The sequence below is a fragment of the Lonchura striata genome, chromosome 11 (genome assembly GCF_050655825.1).
Source record: "Lonchura striata isolate lonStrDom1 chromosome 11, ASM5065582v1, whole genome shotgun sequence".
Lineage (NCBI taxonomy): Eukaryota > Metazoa > Chordata > Aves > Passeriformes > Estrildidae > Lonchura > Lonchura striata.
In genome coordinates, this window is record NC_140713.1 from 13,322,324 (window position 1) to 13,346,967 (window position 24,644).

General features: G+C 39.2%; 1 protein-coding gene across 1 annotated transcript; it reads right to left on the reverse strand.

The window, feature by feature from the left end:
• Positions 1-13,707: 13,707 nt before the first annotated feature.
• Positions 13,708-21,395, reverse strand: SNX20 (sorting nexin 20). The gene is made up of 4 exons (XM_085589586.1): positions 21,264-21,395; positions 19,098-19,275; positions 17,233-17,384; positions 13,708-14,699 (listed from the first exon to the last, which is right to left on the reverse strand). The coding sequence occupies exons 2-4, from the start codon at positions 19,261-19,263 to the stop codon at positions 14,031-14,033; spliced, it is 987 nt and encodes a 328-aa protein (XP_085445712.1). The 5' UTR covers positions 19,264-19,275; positions 21,264-21,395; the 3' UTR covers positions 13,708-14,030.
• Between the last annotated feature and the right edge of the window lie 3,249 nt (positions 21,396-24,644).

Below are 24,644 nucleotides of genomic sequence, written 5' to 3' on the forward strand. Positions count from 1 at the left end.
CAGTATGAGTCTTCCAATTTGAAAAATGTTGTTAAAAAATAATTACTGCTGAGGTTGTGGTATCTCCCAGCTATATCAGACATCCACAAACTCTACTGCTCTGTGGTCTGTTAAACCCTTAAGTGCATGTCTGTGTAAAGGCACTTGGGAACATTAATTCACAGCTACAGTTCATTCAAATGAATTTTTCTGAGGTTTCCTGTTTAGGAAAGCCTAAATTTATTACAAGAGGTCTGGCTAACAGCCCTGAAATGGAACTGATCACAAGAATAAGAATTTCTATGACATTCCTGCTACAAGCCCTCACCACCAATATTTTAACTTCAACTCCCATCCTCTATATCCTGAAAATAACACAGGTAAATCCCCAGTCCTTTACACATACTGAGAAACCTACTAAGGAAAGAAACACCATAATAAATGATCAAGTATAAAAAGTTGCTTTGGCCAAGATGTTTCCCAGAAGTGATAAAACAAAATTTAAATAAATTTATTTCCCTGGAAAAACTCTAATACATGCCTCTGCAGCAATTCTTCAGCATGTTTCTCTAGGTTTAGGAATGGCTTTTTGGAATGGTTTTCACAGAAACCACTGAAGGAAGATGATGTTACCTGAATGAATAATAAACAAAATATGCTGAGCAGGTGGTGAAGACATCTAGGATCTAATTTCTACTAGACTTGAAATGTGATCATTCAGCTGACTTTACCTTTTTTGTGTGAGGGTAACAAAAACATCTTTGGAAAAGTGCCAAATTTCCCTATAAGTGTTAAACATTTCCAAGCAAACCTTTTGAGATTTTTTGGTTTTCTTTGCCAAAGGAAGGTTGATAGTGTTCTTAATGCTGTCTTAGGTATTTTGATATGAAGCTACAGTACAATTTTCATTTGTAAAATTTCATTTTCAAGTCAAAAATTCTTGCAGTTTGTAGGATAGTTGGAAGTTTCCAGTCAGATTTTTCGTAAGAAGAGTAACATGAAAAGAGTAATTATTTTCTTGCTGAAAATGAATAGAGATTGAGATCCAGTTTTTGATTCATAGTGCAGCTTTAAGAAAGCCATTCTGGATTTCTGCCTATAATGTGGCAGTAACTGAGACCTGTGTATCTTATGTTCATCTTCTTTATTTTCTTTCATTTTTTCACATTTAAAAAAAAATTACAATAAGTCCCACCTTTTTTCTTTCCCCATGCATTTTATTTGTTAAATTTTATCTCTATGTTAGTATTTCATTATCCTTTTAAATCCCTTCCTTCTTTCCTTGTCCTTTTAAACCTTGCTAGATTTATTTCACTGCCTTCCTTCATTTCCCCCCCCCCTTGTTTTTATCTTCTTCCTTTCTTTCATTTATTCTTCCATAATTTCTTTTTCATAAGCTTGTTTTTTAAAAATTCTGCTCTCTGTACACTTTTCTTTCCCAATGGAATAGAAATAGTGATGAGACTGCAGCTGTCAGGTTCCACAGGTATTTTGGGTGTGTGTGGCAGGCTTTTGGGGGTCTCCAGAGGTGGCTTCTGTGAGAAGCTGCCAGACACTCCCCCCTGTCCTACAGAGGTCCAGGAGAGATCCACCTCTGGCCAAGGCTGTTGGGAAAGAGAATTTAGAAGTCAAGGGAAGCCTGGAAAGAAGGGAGGGTGGGGGAGAGGTGTTTTAAGGTTTACTCTTTATTTTGCAGTATTGACCCACAAGGCTTTTGCTCTGTTTGCTCACCCCTGTCCAGCAGAGGATGGGAAGGATAAACCATTCCTGGTGGGTGCCTGTTCCCTTGGGGAGGAGAGTGCTGAGGGATGGGAGGTATAATATCAAAATGCAGGCTGCAGTTTAGCCTGTGCCAAACTAAGCAGCTATCTCAGCTAACAGATATTGAGAGTTTGGTTCTTCCTTTTTCCCAAATGATTTAATTTAATTGTGCACTTCAGAGGACTGCAGCAGAACGTGAGAGATGTGGAGAGGCTGGAATTCCAGGGCAAGCCAACCTGTGGGCAACCAAAAGGACTTGGCTGGCTGAGTGCTGGACAGGACAGGTTTCATGTGCATAGCTGGATGTTTCAATGACCTCCTTTCTTCCTTCTCTGAAGGACATCTTCATATTGCCATTTCCTTTCCTAATTTGTAGAATTTCTTTTCTCCCTGATTCAGCTCTGACAATGAGTTTTGCTGTGTAGGCGTGGAAATTACCCATACATCAAACACTATCTCTTGAAATGCTCTGGAAAGTTTTTACAAATAGACAATTTTTCACCTGGTATTTAGCTCTTTCTGAGGTGGTCCTAAAACAGAATCAGTATGTTCCCACAGTCATAAGGACTGAAGAGCAGGGTTGTTTGTGGGTTTGTTTTTTTTTTTTCAACAGTCTAGAGCTTCCAGATCAGTCTTTTGAGGCTACAAACCCTGAAGTCATCACTGCCTCTTGCACAGGCAGACACCTGTGGAATCTCCGAGGCTCTGTTTTGTTGCAGGTCTGGATGTTACAATCACCTCGTGTTCCTGAAATTCTTTGTGAGTTTCAATCTTTACCAGCAAGTTGCTGCTAAACACCCTTTTCAATACTTAACTTTGAAATTTGTAAAAATAGGCCAAAAATGTGTCCTGGATTTTTTTAGTAAAATACATGAAATGGACAGTTCCTGTGACAAAAGCCAAAAAAAAGAGCTTTTGTTTTGAATACAAGAGGCACTGTTTCTCTGCAGGTGTTTGCATGAGGAAAAGCTGCAAGGGTAGCATTTGTCAGCTTAAATAATAAGTACAGAATTGTATCTTCCCCCACCAATGTGCAATCAACAATAACGTGTTCTAGGACAGGTTATTCACTGCAAAATTGACAGTGCCACCACCTTTTGGTGTGCTTTTGACATTCTTGAAAAACAAGAGACCTAGACATCTGCCATGGAGGAGATGGTATGTATGAAGAACCTGCTGTTCGATTCACACCTGTCCTTGATTTCTCTTTCATTCCAAGAAGTGAGATTTTCTTAGCAAGATACCTGTGTGCATTTGACTTTTATCTGGCTGGGGAAAACACACAGCAGCCCCTGCAGATGAGATATTGGTCAGCAAATGGGAGGAAGAATTTGCTCAGAAGGCTGAGCAGCTGTTCATAGTGCAAATTAAAACCTCACCACTTATTTGGGACTGGTCTTGATGCATGAACACTTTATTTGATCCACTGAGTTTAATGGAGTTGTTTTCAGTGTCAGTAAATGGAAACACAGCTGTGGTTGTAGGACCTGAAGGTGTGCTCAATCTGCCTTCAGGCCTCACCGACAGCCTTTGCACTAGAAGATAAAATTCATTTTGGAACTGAGAAGATCCTGGCGGGTCCTAAAAAAGTAAAGTGAACTGTCATTGAGCACTGCAGACTAAAGTCCTAATCTGGATTTGGGTTCTGATTTTTAGCACTGCTGTATTGTGGGCTGGGGGGGGAAAACTGTGATGTGACTTTGCCAACATGTGCAATGTGTGTGTGTGAAAAGGCAAATACTGTAGTGCAAAGAACGGAAGTCCCACGTTTGCACATGCAGTTGTTTCAGGATTTACCCCAATACAGTCTACTGATGGGAGTAACATTTCTGCTTACACACCAATATCCTTGTTTCTTTTGTAAAAGCTTTCCCCCCCTCCTCCCCTGCTCCCATCCCCCTGTTGTCTTTGTGCCTAGTATTTTTCCACACTGTATTTCCTAAAAGACTAGCAGGTTTGACGATGCATTGTGATTTCTTTTCTACAGGGCTTTATGAAGGAAGCTGGAGGCAGTTCTCATTAGTCTCACTGACATCTTTTATCACTTATCAGAGGAACAAGCAAACGGAGAGCAATTCCTTTGATCATGGCAAAAGTAGAAAGAGTATTAAAAACCCTATGAAGATTCACTAAGTAGAAAGTGGAAAAGACAGTCTGTGGCATGTTTCAAAGTAGTAACAAGATTTAAAGTTGCCAGATTTGCTTGTATATATTAAAGAATTGTTAATGATGCTACATTTTACATGCATCCTTAGGTCTTTGTTTTTTGTTTTCATTTGTTGTTTTTTTAAACAGGCAAAGGAGTTCTTAGGTAGAATGGATGGATTAGATCAATTGAAAAATATCTCTAAAAGGTGAGCTGTGTCAGAGAGGAGTTCTGTGATTCAATGAAAATTCTTGAAAATAAAAATAAGGTTGTAATGCTAGCACAATGGATTGGAAAAGAAACTCGCCCTCAAGGGAGAATGTTAAGAAATCTTAAGAATTCTTTTTCTTTAGGAGGCATTCTGTGGTGAGTCAATGCATGTTTGTGAAGAGTGCATGTAGGAACTGCAATGCTTGCAATTATCCATGTATACCTGACTACCTAGCTCTGACCTCAGAGTGCTACTGCTTCTTCATTCTGTGGAGAAAATAAGACTTTTTCAGTGGTTCTGAGTATTGATTCACCTACCATAATGTCCTTGTCTTGTGCCTTACATCATTATCAACAGGGCATGGACAAAGCCAAGTGAATCTACCTTCCTACCCACAGCTAATGAGCATTATGTACTCCAGATCCACTGGTGTGTTTCTGGATGGCTACAGCTCAGTTTTCCACTGATTAAAAATCCCTTCTCAATTCCTATAGGGTGATCAGCTCATATCTCAAAGCATCAGATTCAAATTCCCCTTGAAAGTCCATTTCTCAACCTGTGAAAATACAGAGATCACAACTCTTTGGCATTTTTTTCAGCATGGACTCTGTGCCAGCCTTGTCCCTGCAGTGTGTTTTACTACCATAGCTAATTTTTAACTGTGTTGATTTTGATTTGGATGCAATGTTATGCAATAAATTTCTATAGAACCTTTTGTACAAGCATCCCAGAGCACTTTCTGATCAAGCTAAAATTAGCTCTAAGCTACATACAAATTCCAAAAAGATTAGTTTAAAAAAAAAAACAACAACAAAACAACAACTAAAAAAACTCCACCAACTGGTAAAGAGAATGTAGAAGTTTATGCAGTCAGTTCAAATTTAAAACAGGCAAATTCTTTCTTATGCCAGAGAAAGAGGATGAGGTAATTCAAGCTTTTGCTTTCTAGCAAGCTGGGGGTGTGATTCTCCAAGCAGAGCAATGCACTGCACTGACTCTGCTGGCCAGAAAGAATTGCAGGAGTACTGTGAATGACCTGGAGGTGGCAGGTGGAGCAATACATGGGTGGGTTATCAGATCTTCCTTTATGTACACATTGTTCTAACATTTGCTGCCTCTGATAAGGAATGGGAAAGCCAGACAATTCTTTGTGATACATGGCCTCAGTCCGTAAGGAAGACAGTGGGAGAAGTAAACAAATAGCTTTGAGGGACATGACTCATGGGTCCAAAATGATACAAATGGTTTTGCAGAGCAAGGGGTTTGGAGATAAAGGAAACTTCAATTGGTTCCTCAGGATTGAAAAAAGAAGATTGTTGCCAGAAGCTGTCAGGAGGGACAGAGTGGCATGCTGAGGAAGGAGGGTAAGAGTTACTTTTTTTTTTTTTTTTTTTTGCTAGACCTGGAGATCTTAATGAAAATCAGACTAGCATATCACCTCCTTTATTGTTGCAAGAATTCCTTTGATCCTTTTCAATAAGTAGAATGTCTCTTTAAGGCAGTAATTTGATCATCACTATTGTGCCTACATGGAAAAGAACTGTAGGTTGTGAAGAGAGATGGCATCTGAAATAGGTGCTGGTGGTCTAGACTAACACCAAGGGAAAGGAATCAGTCACCTATCATGACAGTGGTCCTGCATGTTTGGTAACAGCTCTGCCTGTCCTGAAGGTCAGACTGGTGGAGTTCCACCTCCATGGCTTGTCCCTGCTCTTTTCTGAGCAGTGAGACAAAGAGTATCAGTGGCAACCTCAAATCATGGCAACTGTGTGACCAGTGCAGATGCTTCACGGTCATCTTCAACAGGCAGGAAAACCTTGAGTGGCAGCGAAGAAGAGACATTTTAAAGCTGCACTGTTAGGAAAGACAGTATTGAAGTCTGGCATTTGTTACAGGGGTGAATGAAAATATATGTAAAGTCTGATATTTTTTTTTTAAATGCATCAGCACAAGGAGACATAAGCTCCTGTAAGCATAGCTAATAGATCAAGCAGGTTGCATTTTCTGTAGAGATGTGCTTTCTAACACTCGATGGCCCAGACTGCAGCTGAGCTGTACTGCAGGATGGGCAGGGAGCATGTATTTGTGAAAAAACTCAGAGGCTGAGCTTCTTAGGTTCCTAAGGCTGTGTGTGCTGTTGTGAAATTAAGAAGTTTAGCAAAATAAGAAGAAAAATTGTGGAGAGGGAATGCACTCAGACTATAGTGTCCATGAATAAATCCCACCTGGGCCTGAGGACAGACCAAGAGCACAGGTTGTGGGAAGGTGAGGGCACCTCTGGAGCTGGTCCTGCTGCAGCCAGTCCTGTCTGTATGCTGTAGTGAATCAATTATCAGATTAGGAGTGGTGGGGGAAGAGATGGTCAGTGTTCTAGATTTAGAGACCTTTCCATAGCTAGTAAATCTATTTTGCTCCAAATATAATTGGAGTGTGTGAGGCAGAGAGAATGAGATGGGAGGAGGGAGCAGAGAGGTCTCTGGAGCCACACAGTGATGTGAAACAGATGCAGAACAGCAGCTACAAATACATCCAGGGGCATGGCTGAAGCTCTGGAGTGTCACATCATCTGCCCAGCTCTACCACGTGGTTCCTCTGACACTGGTTAGCTGTGGAATTATGCTTTGTCTCAACTTTCCATGTGATGCTTTTGCCATGTTTACTCATCCTCTCTGTTGTGAGCATCAGTGGCCAACACAGGGAAAACATGCTGAGATGAGATAAAGACAATCCTTCAGCCCTCCTGCTCTACCTCTTACCTTAGGTTTTGAAGGGGCTTGGGGTGGCAGCAGCAAACAAAGGTTGTTTCAGAGTGCTCTGCCTTCCAAAAGGAAAATGAATTCCCTTCCTATACAGAAGATTTATATGGCAAATTAGGTCAGTTATCATTAAGCTGCTGCACAGCAGGACAAATCATAATTTAAAATACATTTCAAATATAAGTATGTGTAAAATACATTCTGATGCAGTACAAATCAAGCCTCTTACAGTTGCTATGTGGACCAGTCAGATGAACATGGAGCATAATAATCAAGGAATAAGTTAGTTGGGCTTACTGCTGCTTATGAAGACTATAATTAGTACTGTTCTTTATGTTTGCTTATAACCAAGTATCCTCACTGCTATCTTAGGATGAGAAAAGTATAAATGCATAAACCAAAACCAGTTTTCCCTGTCAGTCTCTCTGGGGTACTGCTTTTGCCATAAAAATCTGCATGACTCTTTGCTCTCAAAGGACATAAAATGAATGAAAACTTACACTCTACTGCAGGTGACCAACCATTTGTTTCTCTTCCTAGATTTTTTCCTGTCTTCTTGTTTCACAAATAACAAACTATTTTCCTGGCTACACCTTTTTGAGTCTCCTTTTTTGATCATCACAATTTAGTTTTGTGGCAGACTTTATAATCTCGTGGGCACCAGAACCCTTTGCCAAGGTTTATACAGATTTAAAGCCTGGATTAATCTTGCCCAGTATTTATAAAATGTTCTGAACATATAAAGCACTATAAAAGCACTGTATCTTTTTTTTTTTTTTTTTTTTTTTTATTTTTCTTTTCCTTCTATGATTTCTAGGAGAAACTGAATAGGAATAAGGCAGACACCCTTTCAAAGATTTCACCTCCTGAGACTATTCTTTCAAAGGCTTTGGCAAAGTCTTTCTCCATTTTACTGTCTCTGGACTGCCCAGTTCCCTCATGCTGTTTCTAAAAGCTAGCAGATTCTGCAGAAACCTTTTGGAAAAAAAAAATCTTGATGCAGGGGGAGGCTGCTTTCCACCTCTGGTCTGCAGCTGGCAGCCAGTGCTGGGAGAAGCCAGTCTCCAAACCCAGGCCATCCCAGCAACTTGCTAAAAATCATTAGCACACCTCAGGGAACTGCAGGCCTATGCTGGATCTGTTGTGCTTCTCAGAGGCTCCTTCCAAAACCAAATTTCTGTGTTTTGCAGCTTAAAGCACAGATAAAGGAGGTGACTGGGAGTTATGGTCCAGGTTTAGTCATCATTCCTTTCCCCTCTATGTTATCAACCAGAGGACAACTCTCAAAGTCAAAACATGTCTATGGATACTGTTTGCAGTGTATTTCTGCCTGTACATAAATTAACAGATGTATTTTAGAGTAGTTGGACGCAGAATCAGATCTCATTTTCATACTTGGGAGTGCAGCTTTTTAAAATGGAGTCATTGAACTTTCCCCAGCACTATTCAGAAGGCATTATGGGCCCATTTATTTTTGCTTCCCTCCCCCCATTATTTGATAGTTCTTTTAAGAGTTGTGAGTTTTACTTGGTTCCTTTTGATCAGAAGGAAAAGGTACTGTAGGAACTGAGCTGCTGCAGTGATTCTGGCTTTGAACTCACCAGGTCTAAAAGCCTGCAAGAACATTTTCCCTTTCAGCTTTCCAGCCAGCTCCTAGAGCTCTGCCTGATAAAGGGCTGTGGTAAATTGTCCTGAAGGACAGCTGGAAAGCAAGGCGCTACAGTCTGAACCCACAATGGAGCTGAGAGATATATATTTAGTTTAATCATATTAAAATTTAAATGTTAGACTTTAGAGTATATTTTTAAAAAAAAATAAAATTCAAGTCATTAAAGAAAGTTCTCTGTTCCATTCCCTTGAGCTCGCAGGGTCCTGAGCTCCTGAAAATGCTGCGGCTCCATCTAGTGGCACTGCAGCCATGCCAGGGCACCAAAGCCTTGGCAATCGCTGCACCCAGGAAAAACAGTGGGATTTAAATCCTGCATTTTCAGTAAAATTATTTACTATTTCCTATCGGTTATCACAGAGTCTTGGACTGTCTGGAATGAAAAATATTTAAATTGCACAAATTTAGAGACATTAGTATATGGAAGATCATCCAGTGTATTTCTCTGCAGCAGTTTTCTGAATAATCACAGACTTACATATGTATTCCTATTTCTATGACTAAAATAAAAGAAGTTGTATGTTTAAAATTAGCACTCTTTCTCTCTCTATATATATAGGTATATAAAACCATGAGGTGCTTGTAAATGTAACTTTGATACAAATTTCTTAAACACTTGGAAAGCATTTATTAAGCATCAAAACATTCAAATTTGCTTGCTCTTTCCCCTCATCAACCATCTGCTCGTCCACACATCCACTGAGTATAGAGCTTGTGCACGTGTTTATACAAACAGTAGAACTTATTCTGTTCTCAACTACATTATAACTTAATTTATTTCAGTGTAGCTGCTCTCAGGTCTGACATGAAAATTTGTGTCTTGTGTATCTATAGAGCATATACATATTCACAAAGTATGATGAACATATGTTGTAATGTGATCTGAATGTAAATAGGTTGGTTCTGCAGGGTTCTCACCTCATCCAGATGGGAATTGACATTCAGTATTTTACACCATTACAACTGTATTTAGTTTTTCAACACATCTTGTTCTTGCCTTTGATCTAATAAAAAATAAACATTCTTGATTTGATTTGCTCAGCTGCTGTGTCAGCCACGAAACCTAGATTTCATCTTGTGTCCTGAACTCGACTCCCATACTGATTGTACAAATCTGTTGAATTCAATAAATGTATTTAGCCTTATTAAGATTCAGGAAAGCAAATATTATCCTCCAGTGATGTAGCAGATAACAGGAGTTAATAACAAGTATGTGATAAAGATCACAGGATTCCCTGTAAACAAGATGCTGCATTGCACAGAGAGCATCTTGTCTGCATATGTTTCATAAGTAACTAGGCATCCTCATGGGCTTCTTTAGTTATTTTAGAAAGTTGTGTAAACAGTATTATCTGCTTAATGCCCCAAATGATATAATAATTGATATGGAAATGGAGCAAAGCTCAATAGATCGTAATGCAGCTCTCCATGGACTCTTGGAGATGATCTGCCCAGACTTTATTTAAATTTTTTTCTTACTTGTATACAGCCTGTGTTTTGTTAGATATGCTAGGCAGATGTTGGTTGGACAGTTTTTTTGGTGGGTTTTTTTTTTTTTTTGTTACCTTTTTTCCTGGGAAAAAGTTAAATTTGAATTTATACTTGCATTGGTATCTGTTGTAGGTATACTTCAGAGATGTCAATAGCAACTGGAAAAGTTAGACCATACTGCAAAGCTCTGATGTACTGTGTGCTGTTGAGAAAAGTGGATAGTAACAGATTGCTGATGTATACAGTACTCTGTAGTGGTTGTGGGACTCTTCTTGTTTAGACTACAAGAGCACTGGAAAGAAATTCCAAATTCTAAGAAATACTCAAATACTGGAAAAAATGTATTTGAAAATATTTTTCTATTCCTTATTGTGGAAAATGATACTGAAGTCTGTAGGTTTTTTATATATTCTAAAAATCTCTTAGGTAAGACTTTTGCTTTTTTATTTTTATAAAGTAGTGGTTAGAATATTTGTGCTATTAACCGCTTATTAGTTCTTCAAATATATCAATTAGTCAGAAATGTTTTCTCTTGCATTGACACCTCAGGCAGTTTTCTCAGGTGTATGACACCAGGCACAAGAGAAGCTGTGTTGTGGCTGCTCATGCAAGATGTACTTGAGTACACAAAACTATGGCAGGGCTCTTTCTGCAAAGCTGGGATGCCAGTTGTGCTTCAGGATTTCTTCAGGAAGTGTGGTCTCCAGACCACTGTATTAGACTTTGGGAAAAATCACTTCTCTTACTTGTACCACAATTCCCCTAGCAGTAAAATGGGAAAAATGATACTTTGGAATGTACTGCTAAAATAGAAGTAAAATATAGCTTTATAAAAGAAGACAAAGTAACATTGGTATTCAAAAGAAATCTGAGATTTGATTAGTTGATCAAAGTCACTCAGTGGGCTTGGGACACTGCCAAGAGCAGAGCTTGGGTCTCAAGACCTTCAGCTGGAGATGAACTCCAGTCACCTTCCAGGTACGGAGAGCAGCTGATAAAGGTTAATGATGCAAACAGGATAAATGCCAGCAGATGTTAGCTTCTATTTTATTAAACCAAAGAAATATTTTCTAAAAAAGACCCATAGTTTGGGGAGGCAGGAAAAGGATGACACGGATTTATTTATAAAACATGCTTTTTTCACTCAAATACTGTACAGCAGTGAAGAGTGGAAGTAAAATGGCTGTGGGGAAGCAGGAACCACCTCTTTAATTTATGTTATGCTCTTGCATATGTGGCAGTGACAAAGTTTTCTTCTTCCAAAATAGTCTCACTGTTGCAGTCCTTTTCCCTTTTTTTGGCCTGGCACTTGGAGGGGTGAGATGTGTGCTCTGGGGACAGCACATGAACCCTTTAGGGACTGCACGAACATTTCAGCCATTGTTCTCCAGTGGCTTCTCAACAGGAGTGAAGGGAGGGCCACAGGTAAGCAAGATGGATAGATGTGCATGAAAATGGCAGCTATTTGAGCCATTCTCAAAACATTAGAGGAGAACTAAGATGAGGTGGCTGGTGTAGAGCACACATTCCATTGTTACACATCTTAGGGAAAAGTCAGGACAATACAACAACACTGCTCTATTGCTGCAAAAGTAATGGGAAAGATGCTCATCTTGTCTGCCTGCAGGAAATCTGTCCTACCTGCCTGCACATTTCTGACTGTGGAAGATAAAGCCATTTACAGGCAGAGGGAACCTGCTCCTTGCAGGCTTCTGTGAAAGACAGTATGGAAGCAGGGGTGCCATTACCTTTTAGTGTAATAACATGTATCTCTGCTGTAAAAATCAACTAAAAAAGAATTTGCAGAAGCTGACTCTTGAAATGAGTGTAAAAGGAAGCAGAATTCTTTTGGCAGGTCCAACCACTCTGAGGTTTTACAGCTAAGAAATCAGAATTGGCTGATTGCCTGTGGGGCTGATCAGCCACCTTGGTCTCATTACAGTACGATGTAATATAGAGATAATTTTGTAGCTTCTCTAGTTTATAAGAAAATAACACCTGATTCTAAAATGAGACTGCATTGGTACAGAAATTGTAATCCACAATAAGCACACAGGTTTGGCAACTCAATATCTCTTAAATTCTCTTCTGCCTCAAGATATCCTTGAGGATTGGAATAGGCTTGTATAAATGAAAGTTGCCTCTATCCTAATGAACATTTCCAAGTTAAATGCTGGACTTATTTGGTCAAGTTTCACAACTGTCCTGTTCTACAGGTACTGAGAAACCTGAATGAGGAAACTTTATGGGGAAGTACAGTGGGAGGAAATAGGGGCACAGAGATTAAGCTAATTATGCTGAGTTCAGACCAAGTCTGTGGCAGAGCTCCAGGTGAAATCCAGGCTCTGTGGATCCCCATTTGCTGCCATAACTATTCTAGCTTTTTCTTCCAAGGATTTTCAATGGAATCTCTGGGAAGATTAATAAATTTTACATCTTACAGATGTGCTGCTTTCCTGGTAATTGTCCTTGCTAGACATCAAGTACTTATGGACTCTGTAACCCTGTGGTCAGCTGCAATGTGGATGCAGGTAGATATTCATGGACCATTCCATAGAAACTCAGGAGAATCCAAGAAAACTGTGCCTGGGATGCTGCACACAAAGATGGAAGTGGGGAAAAAGGGAGGAAATAATTTTTTTCCTATTCTTTTGTTTTTTCACCACAATCTGTTGTGGAGTTAGAGCAGTGTGGAGGCCATTCCTCCTTTCTCCTGAACTTGAAACTGCCTGAGTGTGATGCAGACCCCAGACATGCTTTTTTCTTCACTGCTTTGTTACTGAGTCACACATCCTCTAAGAAGGTGTTACCTTTGATCCGTTTTAACTGTTCTGCAATATGTTATGTTGTGGCAAGATTAGCCCTTAAGTCTCTTAATTAATTACTCTTAATTCTATTATTTCTGGTATAACTAGCAAAAATAATAATTGCCAAATAGAAATAATCCATGTATTTTGCGTTTAATGCCTAGCTGTTAATAACTACTTAAAATATTAACTTTCCACCCTAGCCAGTCCTATTATTCTGTATTTTTTTCAATCCATACTTCTTATAATAATACACAACAAAATTTTTCAGCTTCAGTGCACTTCCAATTAACTGAATCTTTCATGTCTTGGGGAGGTAAATGAATACAGTTATTCTTAATTTATAGACAGTGTCATTGTAGTGCAGGTAGTATCTGTAACTGGAGTACTCAGTGGACTATGTTCAGCAGACAATAATGACCCATGCTAGATAATGACAAGCTAATTAGAATATTTATGAGAATTAATTTACCAAATTATTAAAATAAGTGTATGGAAGAGACCTTAAGAGTGGAGGGAAATTACCAAGGCAGGCAAGCAAACAAGAACGTGCCTTCAATGCAGAAAGTCAAAAAAATGTGCTAGCTCCAAAAGGGAGGTGAAGTGTATTCCCTCGGCTGTGATGGAATGACCATCATTTGTATTTTTTGCTCCCACCAAAGTTGATTGTAAACCTTCCCCCTCCTCCTGCCCACAGCAGCTGAATTCAGTGGGAACAAGACCAACCCCATCATCCTCAGAAATGGCAAAGTGCCATTTGACCAGGCCTCAGCTGGAGGAGTAGAAACTACATTCAGTGTCTGAGGATGTACCCTTTAGCTTGCATCTACTGAGAGGATATTTCTCTTCTTGAAAGAAGTAGTTTCCACATAAACAAGTAATGCCTCCGATTCTGTAGATTTTCATTTGCTTTATTAATTATATTTTCTTATTCTGACTTTTCACACAAAATAAGCTATGTTCAAAATAACCTAATAATAAAAGATTATTTTCTTGCAAATTTCCTTTAAAAAAACCTTAGAAGTCCTCCTCAGTAATTCCTCATATCTGTACAGTAGTTGTAATACATTCCAACATAGATGTTTATGTCCCTTTGAGCATAGGAGATATTTAATTTTTTCCCTATTAATACAATGTTATATGTAAGCCAAACGGGTAATTTCAAGTTCTCACTCTTTCAAGCGTCTGCACTTTCATTAAATTTTTCTTATGCTCACCGTACGTATTCCCGGACTGCCAGTTCCTTCAGGGTAAAAACCCGTATGGGATCTTTCTTTGTCTTCCATTCTTCCAGTTTTTCTTGCAAAGACAGAAAATCCTTGCCAAGTTCATATGCCAGAGCGATCATTGTTTCTAACAGTGGCATGTAGTACCTGTGGCTGGTGTGCACACCGAGGCGTGCCAGAGCTTTTTCTCCGTATTCAAAGGCACTTGCTGGGTTTTCCAGGTCCTTGTGGCACACCACGATGGCACAGAGTGTGGGGACAATTGCAACAGGGTTTCCTCTCGTCAGCCTTTCCTGCAGCCCAATGACTTCCACGAGGATTTCCAAAGCTTTGGTGTACTGGCCACCCCGCAGGCAGCTATACGCTTCCTGCAGCTCTGGCCTTGTTAAAAAGTCTATAAATTTTTTTGATCTTCTGATGTATTTCATAGAATAGAGGAGTCTCAGGTAGTCCTTGAAGGCTAATTTTCTTTCATTGATTATTTCTTCTGTGAAGTTTCCTGTTAGAGTTTTTTTGGGAAAGGTTACATCTTCCAGTTCTTCGCAAAATTCTTCCAGCAGATTTCTGTGCAGTTTCTCAAAATCTGAATAACGCCTTTCAATTACAGACTTGTTGCTGTCAAAACTCCCTGTTTGCAAAATGATGATTTTATACATCTAAACACAACCAAAGAGAAAAAATAAGCATGAGAAGGGACCATTCTAGCCCCAGTGCAGTCAGATTTTGTCTGGTACTGCTATGAAAAGACTTTGTGCTTGTTCAGTCCTCCAGCTGAAACACTCCTGCACCAATTTTCTGTGTGTAATCTCGTGTACTCCTATGGCAGTGATGCTAAATCAGTTACTACCTGGGATTATGGTGCATTCTCAGTGTAGATCTAAAAGATCTGCAGCCATCAAACTAAAAATTCCCACCTCCAGCTGTTCTGTACTGCTGTCACCAGGCTTAGGCTGAGCACGTAAGTAAGTTGTACATAAAGAGAGCACTAACAGATCCCACCCTGCAAGGTGCTGAGAAAGCAAACTAGCAGCAGACTGAAGCACATAAAAACACTCACAAAGCATTTCTGTAGCTGTACTTTCTTTATAACAGCCATGGCTGCTGCAATCAATCATCTTCAGTGAACTGAATGGATTTCCCAGACTTAATATTGAATGTAATCTATTTTACATTGGTCATAATATTCAGAAATGCTCTTTGTATAAGACACTCCAAGGGATTTGGGGTATTAGTAATGCTGTGAAAGAAGAGGGAGCATTTGGCAATATATGTGGTGTGTGCAAAAATAAGATGGAGCATCTCCAAATGCTTTTCTCCCCTCTAAATCTTTGTCCTATATTCAAACAATTCACACTTAAATAATACCAAAAAAGTAACACTTCTACAGCATTCTGCTATCCAAAGCCCTTCCCTTGCAGCTAACAGCTGTGCTGCCCCACATTAACAGTACTCAAGAGCATGTATTCCTCAGCTCTTTACTAGCCCCAAAAAGACCATAATAAATGTAGTATTGGGCAAATAGCTGCAAAATTCCATGCTGTGTTGTCCAAATAATCTCTTCTGGTTCTGATCCAAGCACAGTGATGTTGAGGAAGGGCCAATCCCCAACGTATGCAAACCATGGTAGCTCCATGGGAGCCAATTTAACTGTGTCACCAGTCGCCACCGAAGGGCACAGACTGTTGACCTCTCGGGTGGTGACCATGTTCACATCCAACTCCACCCTTTGCCCACTGATTTATACAGGAGCTGCAGGGGTTTTGCTCATGCCAGTTATTTTCTCTGCTGCTGTTGAAGGCTGCAAACGAGTACTCGCACTATGCCTGTCTGATTCTCTTCCTTGTTTTTCCTTAAAGAGAAACTCCCTCTTTTAATCTTCATAAATGATCTTTACAGGCACTTCTTGAAAGGTTTCCAAATTTGAGCTGACTTCTCTGATCTCTTTTCATTTGTAAGCACTGTGGCATTTTCCTATACTTTGTCCTGCTCCCTGCTGAAAAGTGTATATATGCCTGACGCATTCCAAAACAATCATAAGAGCATTTTTTTAAAGCTATCATTTTATCAAGGGCAGCTAAGTGAATAATTTAAAAGAACTTGCTTTTTTATTTGTGGAGTGTGCATGAAAAAGGTAAGAAGTAGCTCTTAATTAGACTGTCATTCAAATTGGCTCAGTTTTGTTGTAATGTAAATATTTTTGCCTAGGCTTGTGACTTATGACTAAGTTTAATTGCACATATGCTGAATGATACTCTTGCTCTCATGCAGTTGCACAAAACCAATTTCTAGCTATTCAGAAGCTGAATACTCAGGTGTGTATGCAAGAAAAGCAGCAACTGAGTAGGTGTGTCCAGCATCAACAAGATCTAAGGACAGTCTCCAAAACATTTACTTACTTCAAATTCCACCAAACTGGATCACCCAGTATCAGCAATGCTGATTCTTGGCATTTTTCATCTACAGATCTCACAGACTGTAGCAAACAGGGAAATCATCCTTATCTGAATTTCACAGGAATACTAAAAGGCACTCGATCTAGATCAGTCCTTCTGAAGGCCAGGAGCAGAATCACAAATACAAACTAAGTGTCAGTACTGGGGGAAAGATACAAAAATCCAACCTACTTGGTTGTTCCCACTCCTCATGCTCATGTTTAATCTTAAAAAAATATGACAGAAATATGCCACCTAAGGGAGCTCCAAGTAGGGAAGGGGAACAATCCCAAGTGATCTAGCTGGAGGATGTCTTAGATTTTGTCAACATCAAAGAATTCTACATTTGTGCTAAAAGAAACCTCTGATGTGGAAGTTATACAAATGCACTACAGCTGCTACAGCTGGCTAGTTCAGTGGAAGTGTAAATATACAAATATTTTTACATTTGTGTGAATTTCCTTCATGTTGACAAAAGTCTGTGTTTTAAGGATACTCATGATACTAATTTATTTGATAATACTTTTCCACTGCAGCAGATTTAGTGAACTGACTGTCAGAGGGTTTTTTTAGATGCAGATTGCACCAGGCAGGCCCATACAATCAGTGAGAACAGGTTCTACTCAGTGTGATCCTGGCTTGCAAGAGCTGGCCCTTGCTGAGGCTTTCATGTAGTGAGGCCTGCTGTGTGCTGTGCAGACCCCTGTAGAGTGAATAAAAATTAATGATCTTCTTACATATTCATTTCTTAGCTTACCACATATTTAGATAAGTGGTGCTCTACAATTCTGGTTGATGGGATTTCAAAAAGGAGTCTGATTTGTTTGCACTGGCGTTTTTCATTCCTCCAATATTCCTGAAGCTCCTTAGTGGTCATTGAAGAGTTGGGACTTAGGGTTGCACTGGAATCTAAAACAAATATATTTAGTATTTCAGCTTATATTCTTTGCATTTGGGAAGAAAATTTTTATGTATCTGTTGTGAAAGGACAGCCTAGATTTTCTGTTGCTGTAACAGCAAGACCTAAAGACTGATAAAATATGTGATTTCACTGCTAACAGACAGGAGCAGATGCTTTGAGGAAAGCTATTAGGGTCTAAAGTCTTGAAAGAAAAAAATATCATCTGCAGAAGACAAAATTGTAGAGAACATTCTGCCATGAAATATTGTATGTCAAGGTTGTAACCTAGGGTACAGTCTGAGCAGGAGATTTTCTTCATCATCCCAGAAGTAGCCCTAAGAAACACTGACTGAGTCTTTTGAGTCAGATGTTTCTCCAGGCTTCTTTGTTGCTAAATGGATGAGATAATACAATGCAGCTGCAAATTCAGATATTTATTCAAAAACTGACCCTACTCAAATATGGGGTTTGTGCAGTAATAGGAGAAAGCTGAGAAAACATAATATCCTAACCTCAGAGTTGGATAACCAGCTCAGCTGAAGGAGGATTTCCCACATTCTCTCTTTTTTTTTTTTCTGTAGCTGAACTGATGGCACAGCTTAGCTATATACATGTTTTTATATATATAATCTATAATATGATTTTATATATATAATATATATATTTATATACCTCCCTCCTTTTCCCTCTCTCTCTTCTCACAGTCACATACACACACACATATATATATATATACATATGTGTGTGTGTGCACATATAAAAATATGGGACAGCTGGTTGTAGAGTTTGCTTAGATTTTGATGCAGAATTTCAAAAAGGCAATTTCTCTGTCTTGGAAATCTTCTGATGATAGATTTCATCAGGTGCCATATAGGCTGGATAAGCAGATAAAAGAAATGGAATATTTGTATCTCGGTGGGCACACTGGTCCCAGTTTCTAATCAAGGATGTCTTTGTCAAGGCAGTCAGCTGAGGTCAGTCTGCAGTGTATGGAACATTCTGCCAATGGAGGTGAAGGAGCACAACTGAAGGGTGGGAGAACAGCTTGGTGCAGAAATAGACTTGTAAAGGCACCACAGTACTCTTTCAGTGGCCCCTCATTTTTACATGCTCTTAATCATTTGACCATACAGTTTCAATTATCAAGGCCTTGGGGGTTTGGCTCAAAGTATCTATTTCCTAGGAGAGGTGGTTTTTATGACATCCTTCCCGATTTAAAACCTTTATAAGATTATATATATTTAAGTTTATACATAACTCTTAATTTAATGACAGATGAGAGCGATCTTAGGCATGGTGGATGTTCAGTGCTGCCTCTTTAAAGGCATGTGAGAGCTGCCTCTTGAGGCTGGCCTCAGTTTGGTGTCCTTGCTGATACTGCCAGGGAGTTCAGGTTGCTGATGCACAGGAAGTGCACTCACTCCCAAGACCAGCCATCTGATGATCACTGCTTTCAGTGCTGGCGTGAAAATTAAATCTGTGATACATTTGAGGCACGAGGCATTTGAAAGGAAACCTCTGTGTGTGTATATACATATCAGGATGAGCATCGGTTTCACTATTGCTACGTTATTACTACAAGTGTACTCAAGGCTTATTTTCAGTGGAGTGTGGCAGTACAGCTTTGAACCACTGCTGCAATAAATAAGCAAAGTTTTTAATACAACAGATTAACGCCACAAACAGCTAGATGAGAAATAAAATTAAAGGATAGCATCAACCTTGTGTGTCATCTTTTTCTGGGTTTTCTTTTCTCACTTGACATGAAATTTCAGCTTCAGGTTGATTTTCTTCTTCATCAGATGGACTTGTGGTAGAAGATGTAGTAATTCTGCTTACAGCTTCCAACAGTTCCTTTTCTGCTGTGCAGTGTGAATCTTGGTCCATTGCTTGCTATCACTGAAAGATTACAAACCCCATGACATTTCTTAGTACCACGCCTTTAGGGGATCCACTTTGGTAATTTTCTTGTATTATTCATTCTGTTGTTTTCATTCTATTAATTTTTCATTCTATGTTTCTCTGTGAGCTTTTATCAGTGCAACTTCATAAAACCTAAAGTAATAAATAGAAATATCTACACAGTGCAAAACCATTCCTATTACTGTTACTCATGAAAGTGTTTGGATGTTTTCCTGTCAGCTTAAAATCAAATAAGAAAACCATGAGATGTTATGTTGAATAAGACTAGATGGGGAACTCAGTTCCTACCTATGAGAATTTTATAATGAATTCAGTGTGGGCAGATTTCTTCCTCCTTGTATTTTCCCCTCAAGCTTGCAAGTATGAGCTCAGATGAACTAAAGATCTTTGAGATAATTAGTATAACCAACAGCCTGGTTCTCTTACACTGCTAAAATTTACTGTTATCAAGACTTTTCAAAACTTATTGTCTGTTCTTAATCACAACCTGTAGGACAAAATAGAGTGATATCTAAAATAGTGTAAAGTTTTATCATATTTCACAGTTTTAGGTTCCATCCAGAAACTTGTCTCTGCACTGTGAAAACAAAACAACTGACTTTGACAATGGCTTGGTCGAAGGAGATCTGAATTTTTACTCCTTTTTCTTGTTCTTTTACCCTAGATATACTGTGCTATTTTAGATCTGTTCTGCTAGGACCACTATTTTGCCATGTACTGACAAAATGCTTAACACAATTTACTTCTACTCCAGTAGACCACGTTGGCCATTCTGCTGCTTAAATATCTCCACATTTAAGGATGTTCTTTGATGTGTTGGGTTTTTTTTTTTTTTTAACAAACAAAACCTGCCTGTTATACCTACACTGTGTTATGGGAGCAGTTGGAAAAGCTCTAACATCCTAACAACTTTGCCAAGGTGCTGTGTTCCCTTAGCATGAGCAAAGTGTTGCTCAGAGTTCAGCCAACAAGTGAAAACCAAATAACAGACCAACACAGTTTTACAAGAAACCCTGCTAAAATAATGCCCAAGCAGTGGTGAGTAGGTAATGGGAGGTTTTAAGAGGGTTATTGCTACATATCATTTTGCCTCTACTTGTCTACCACACAGTTATGCAATGCTGGATACAGAGGTGAGGAAACTCCTTCAGCAGACTTATTGATTTCTGGCAAGCTGCAAGGCTACAAAAAGAAAATAAATTACTTTCTCCACTGGAAATAATGGAAGTGCAGACCACTTTCCTGTAACAGAAACCTATCCTTTGGCTGACTTGCACAAGCAAGTATACAGATATTGTCATCCTCCTTAATGAAAGCATCATGGAAGCTCTTATTCTTGGACTGCAAGTTTTTACTGTTCTTCAGTCCTCCTTATCTATTTTTGAACATGAAGGATAGCCACTTACTCATTGTTTAACTGCTCAGTCTTTTGAAAGTCACAAAAGTTTATAGCACAAGAGCATACGTAGTAGATTAAATGAGGAATCTGAAAATGGTCAATCAGATTTAAATGACAACTTTTTTCTTGGATATGAGTTGGGATAACTTTATAAGAAAATCTGTATTTACATTGAGAAAACCTTTGTGTGGCATAGTTTTATATTCCTAAGTGTATATTTATTTATTTATTTACATGTACTGTTTTAAAACAGTGTTTACCAGGGTACATAATAGACTTGTAAACAGAAGAATGCAGAAGTGAGTGTTATGACACACAAGTCTTCTGCCTTTAATATATGTACCTTGAATACTAACTGCACTTCATGCAAATAGTTTCATTTTCAGAGCTAAAACTCGTGGCAAACTCTTTTAACTAAGTTACTACTTATTTTTCCGTATTAAAAAAAAAAAAAAAATCTAAAACAGCACAACCCTCCTGCAATAAATTACACGATGTTATCTTGGGCAGACACTCATCACTGGCTTTTAAGCAGCTCTAGAGCCCGAAGCGCCCTTGCACCCACCTGGCAATCGCGGAGCTCTTTTACTTGCGGCACATGTGCGCTCGGAGCGAGGCCACGCTCAGCCCTCCTGGCCTTTCCAAAACGCAGAAAAAGATGTCTGTGACTTCTTCTAGCGGGCACATTCTGTGTCTTAGAAAAAGGAAGGAAGAAGCCTAGATGAAATCGCACTTCCCCGTCCCATTGCCCCACTGCGCATGAACCCTCCGGTGCCTCCCGCACGCCGGGGACGCCCGGCCCGGCCCCGCTCCGGTCACCGGAGAGACCGCGACACGAACGATGCCATCCGCACAGCCCCTGTAAAGTACCGCGACACGAACGATGCCATCCGCACAGTCCCTGCAAAGTACCGCGACACGAACGATGCCATCCGCACAGTCCAAACTACATGCAAACTACGCTGCATGGGCAGAGAATCAAAAAAAAACCACTCTGAGCAAAAGCGAGATTAAGGGAAAAAAAAAACTAAGTACGTAAAATGTACTTATGTGGAAAAATAATGCCCCTTGGGATGTCTTTAAAATACAGGCGTAACATCCAGTTCAGGAAAAAAAATGCAGATGGCATCACAACAAACAGCCTTGCTCTGTGCATTTCTGACAGAAATCCTGATTATGCATAGTGCAGAACACATGATTAATTACAAATATCTGCTCAATTAAAATTCAAATAGGAACATTATCATATTTGACATGATTACTAAACTTGAGATGGGCTTATGAGTGTGCCTAAAATTAATCCTATGTGTGCTAAAATTCATTGTTGATCTGAGGACAAAATGAAGAATGATGTATTAATCCACATGTCCTTTGGCCCAGATGCTTCCTTTTGGAGTTCAGTTTGGAAATTTGCTTTAAAACATCAGGATAGCTATTTCTGAGGTAAATAATATGGATGCTATCTTTTTTTAGTAAGGTAAGTTTCCCCTCTGCCAAAGTTCAGTCACTGAAAAACCAAGCAATTTTAATGCAGCACAAATGTGGGAGGCAAACATCCAAAGGACCACATGGATCCTGCCCGACACATTCCTTTAGAACAAACAATTTAAAATAATGTAAAATCAGGGCCATAAACTGGTAATACTTCTCTTCTGCTTTATTTGCAACATAAAACAATGCCAACTTTAACTTGGACTTGGTCTAAATGTAGGAGTTTTGCCAAAATAGCTGTCAGAATGATGAAAAATCCCTTGCATGCAGCTACAGCCACACTGGCAAAAGCCCTGGAGTAGATGCTGTTATATTGGCAGAGTACTTCAGCCACTTTAGCATATTCCATGAGAAAAGTGATTTAAGTTACACCCAAAAAGAAATCTGTATTTGCCAATTCAGCTCTAAGGTGTAGCTATACCAGCCAACTCTTTTAAGTGAAGACAAGGCATGGGTTTCTGGCACTACTCTCATTCCTTTAAAGCTAGATTTATGGGTTTGGTTACAATTGTGAGCAAAAACTGAGGGGGATTTCAGTGTGTTTCAATCATGCTGACAGTGTACAGATGTACCTAAACTTTGAATATGGAAACAGTTAATTTATGTGTTGCCAAAAAGCAGTATATTTTGTGATGCTTAGTGCTATTGTCCTGCTCTTGGTAAAGCAAAAAGAAAATACAATAGTGCATTTTTCAGTATATTGTGAGCTCTATTTTCAATTATTTCAGAATAAGTAAGTTCTAGTAAAATTAACCAGGATGATTAAAAGAAATGAGATGTGATATTATATTACAAATCAAAGGTATTCCACAAGACTTCTGCCTGCCTCAATAGAGGCAGCTATTATGGTCACAGCTGGTTCCTGGGGGTGCTCCTCATGCCTGGAGCTGGGACATCCACAGCAGGTTTGGCAGGCTGCTACTGCTCATCCTGCTCCCAGGAGCTCAGGTTTGGTCCAAACAGCACATTGCCATTCACTGGGACCCAGTGCTGTTAGTCTGGCAGCATTTTACCTTGCTAAGTGTCTACTTGATCAGCACATGCAAAACACACTGCAGTACACAGTACTGTTTGCTGGCAGAAGGCATAACTAATATCTCTTTTTATATTCTCAGCTATTCTTCCAACAGTCAAGTATTATGTAAAGGTTAAGCAGTTGAAAAGAAAATTTTCACAATGGTAGCAAAGCATTCTGAGAGACAGGCAAGTGCACTTAGACCATCAATTTACCTTAATACTCATAAAACTGTGGTAAATTTTAATGGAAAAGCATTTTCTGTCATTGTCAGGGATGGAAAAGGGATCCTGATGCAGTGGCTCACTCCGAGTTTGTATTCTGTGAAAGCACTGACTTTGCCAGACATAGACCACTGTGTTATAATGCACCTACCAGGGGATATGGAAAATGTGTGCTCTGCAATAATGCAGGAGTGAGGCAAGGTTAAAATCATAACAGTGCAGTGCATAAAAGGTGCCTGTCAGGTGAGTTATGTCCTCCATACCCATTTAGAACTAAATGACTCATTTTAAGAAGAATAACTGGGAAGTTTATGGCCAAAACTTGGTGAGAAGCCAAGAGATGAGGCAGCATTGTGATGCCATATAAAGGATGCCTGCTACTATTGAAAGGCTATGTGCTTTTGATACTTAAAGAACCAAAAGGGACTGCTGCCCCAATATCAAACATTCTGCCTTGATTTATACCCTGATCTGGGCAGTCCCCATTTTCCCAATCAGACAGATTACACAAACCCTGATAGATACAATATTTAACCATAGGCTACAAAGCTGGTATCAGCTGGAAAACTTGGGAGCTAAACCAATGTCATATATGAACTGCAGTTTTCTGGTGGATTTTATTGGCATTTTATCACAGACAGAACGAAGTCTTACTCTTGTTAAAGAATGTGGCTGTAATAGCCCTATTACAAAATACTCTCCAGCTTCTGTCCTAAGAAGTGCAGCTTCAGGCAACTTCACAGTCTGTGCTGTTTTTCCATCTCAAGCCCCAAACTATTTAGCTAAATATGATCTATTTTACTAAATCATCCATTAAAACAGTAGATAATGACAAAAAGCCCTAAACAAACAAGGGGAGGCAGAAATACCTGACATATTTATCCAAGTCCCTTTTTATCACATAACTAATATTTAGAAAGTGCAGTCATATTGTCTTTGATGCTTCTACAAGACCCTTTCCTCTCTGTTTTTTTTTTAATGCAGCTGGATAAATACCAACCATTTCAATGTTTGAATTAGCTGAAAAAAAATCATCTGTTCTGATGAATATTCTGCACTTTTGGGGCAATGCTGTGAAAAATGAATACCATACTCCTGTCTTGGCACAACATAAAATTCTATTCCATGCTATGCTATAATTTGTTTATGCTAGAATTTGTTTATCATACTTCATTATTACAAAACATGTCTCTCTTAACAAGAGTGTGGTTTAAAG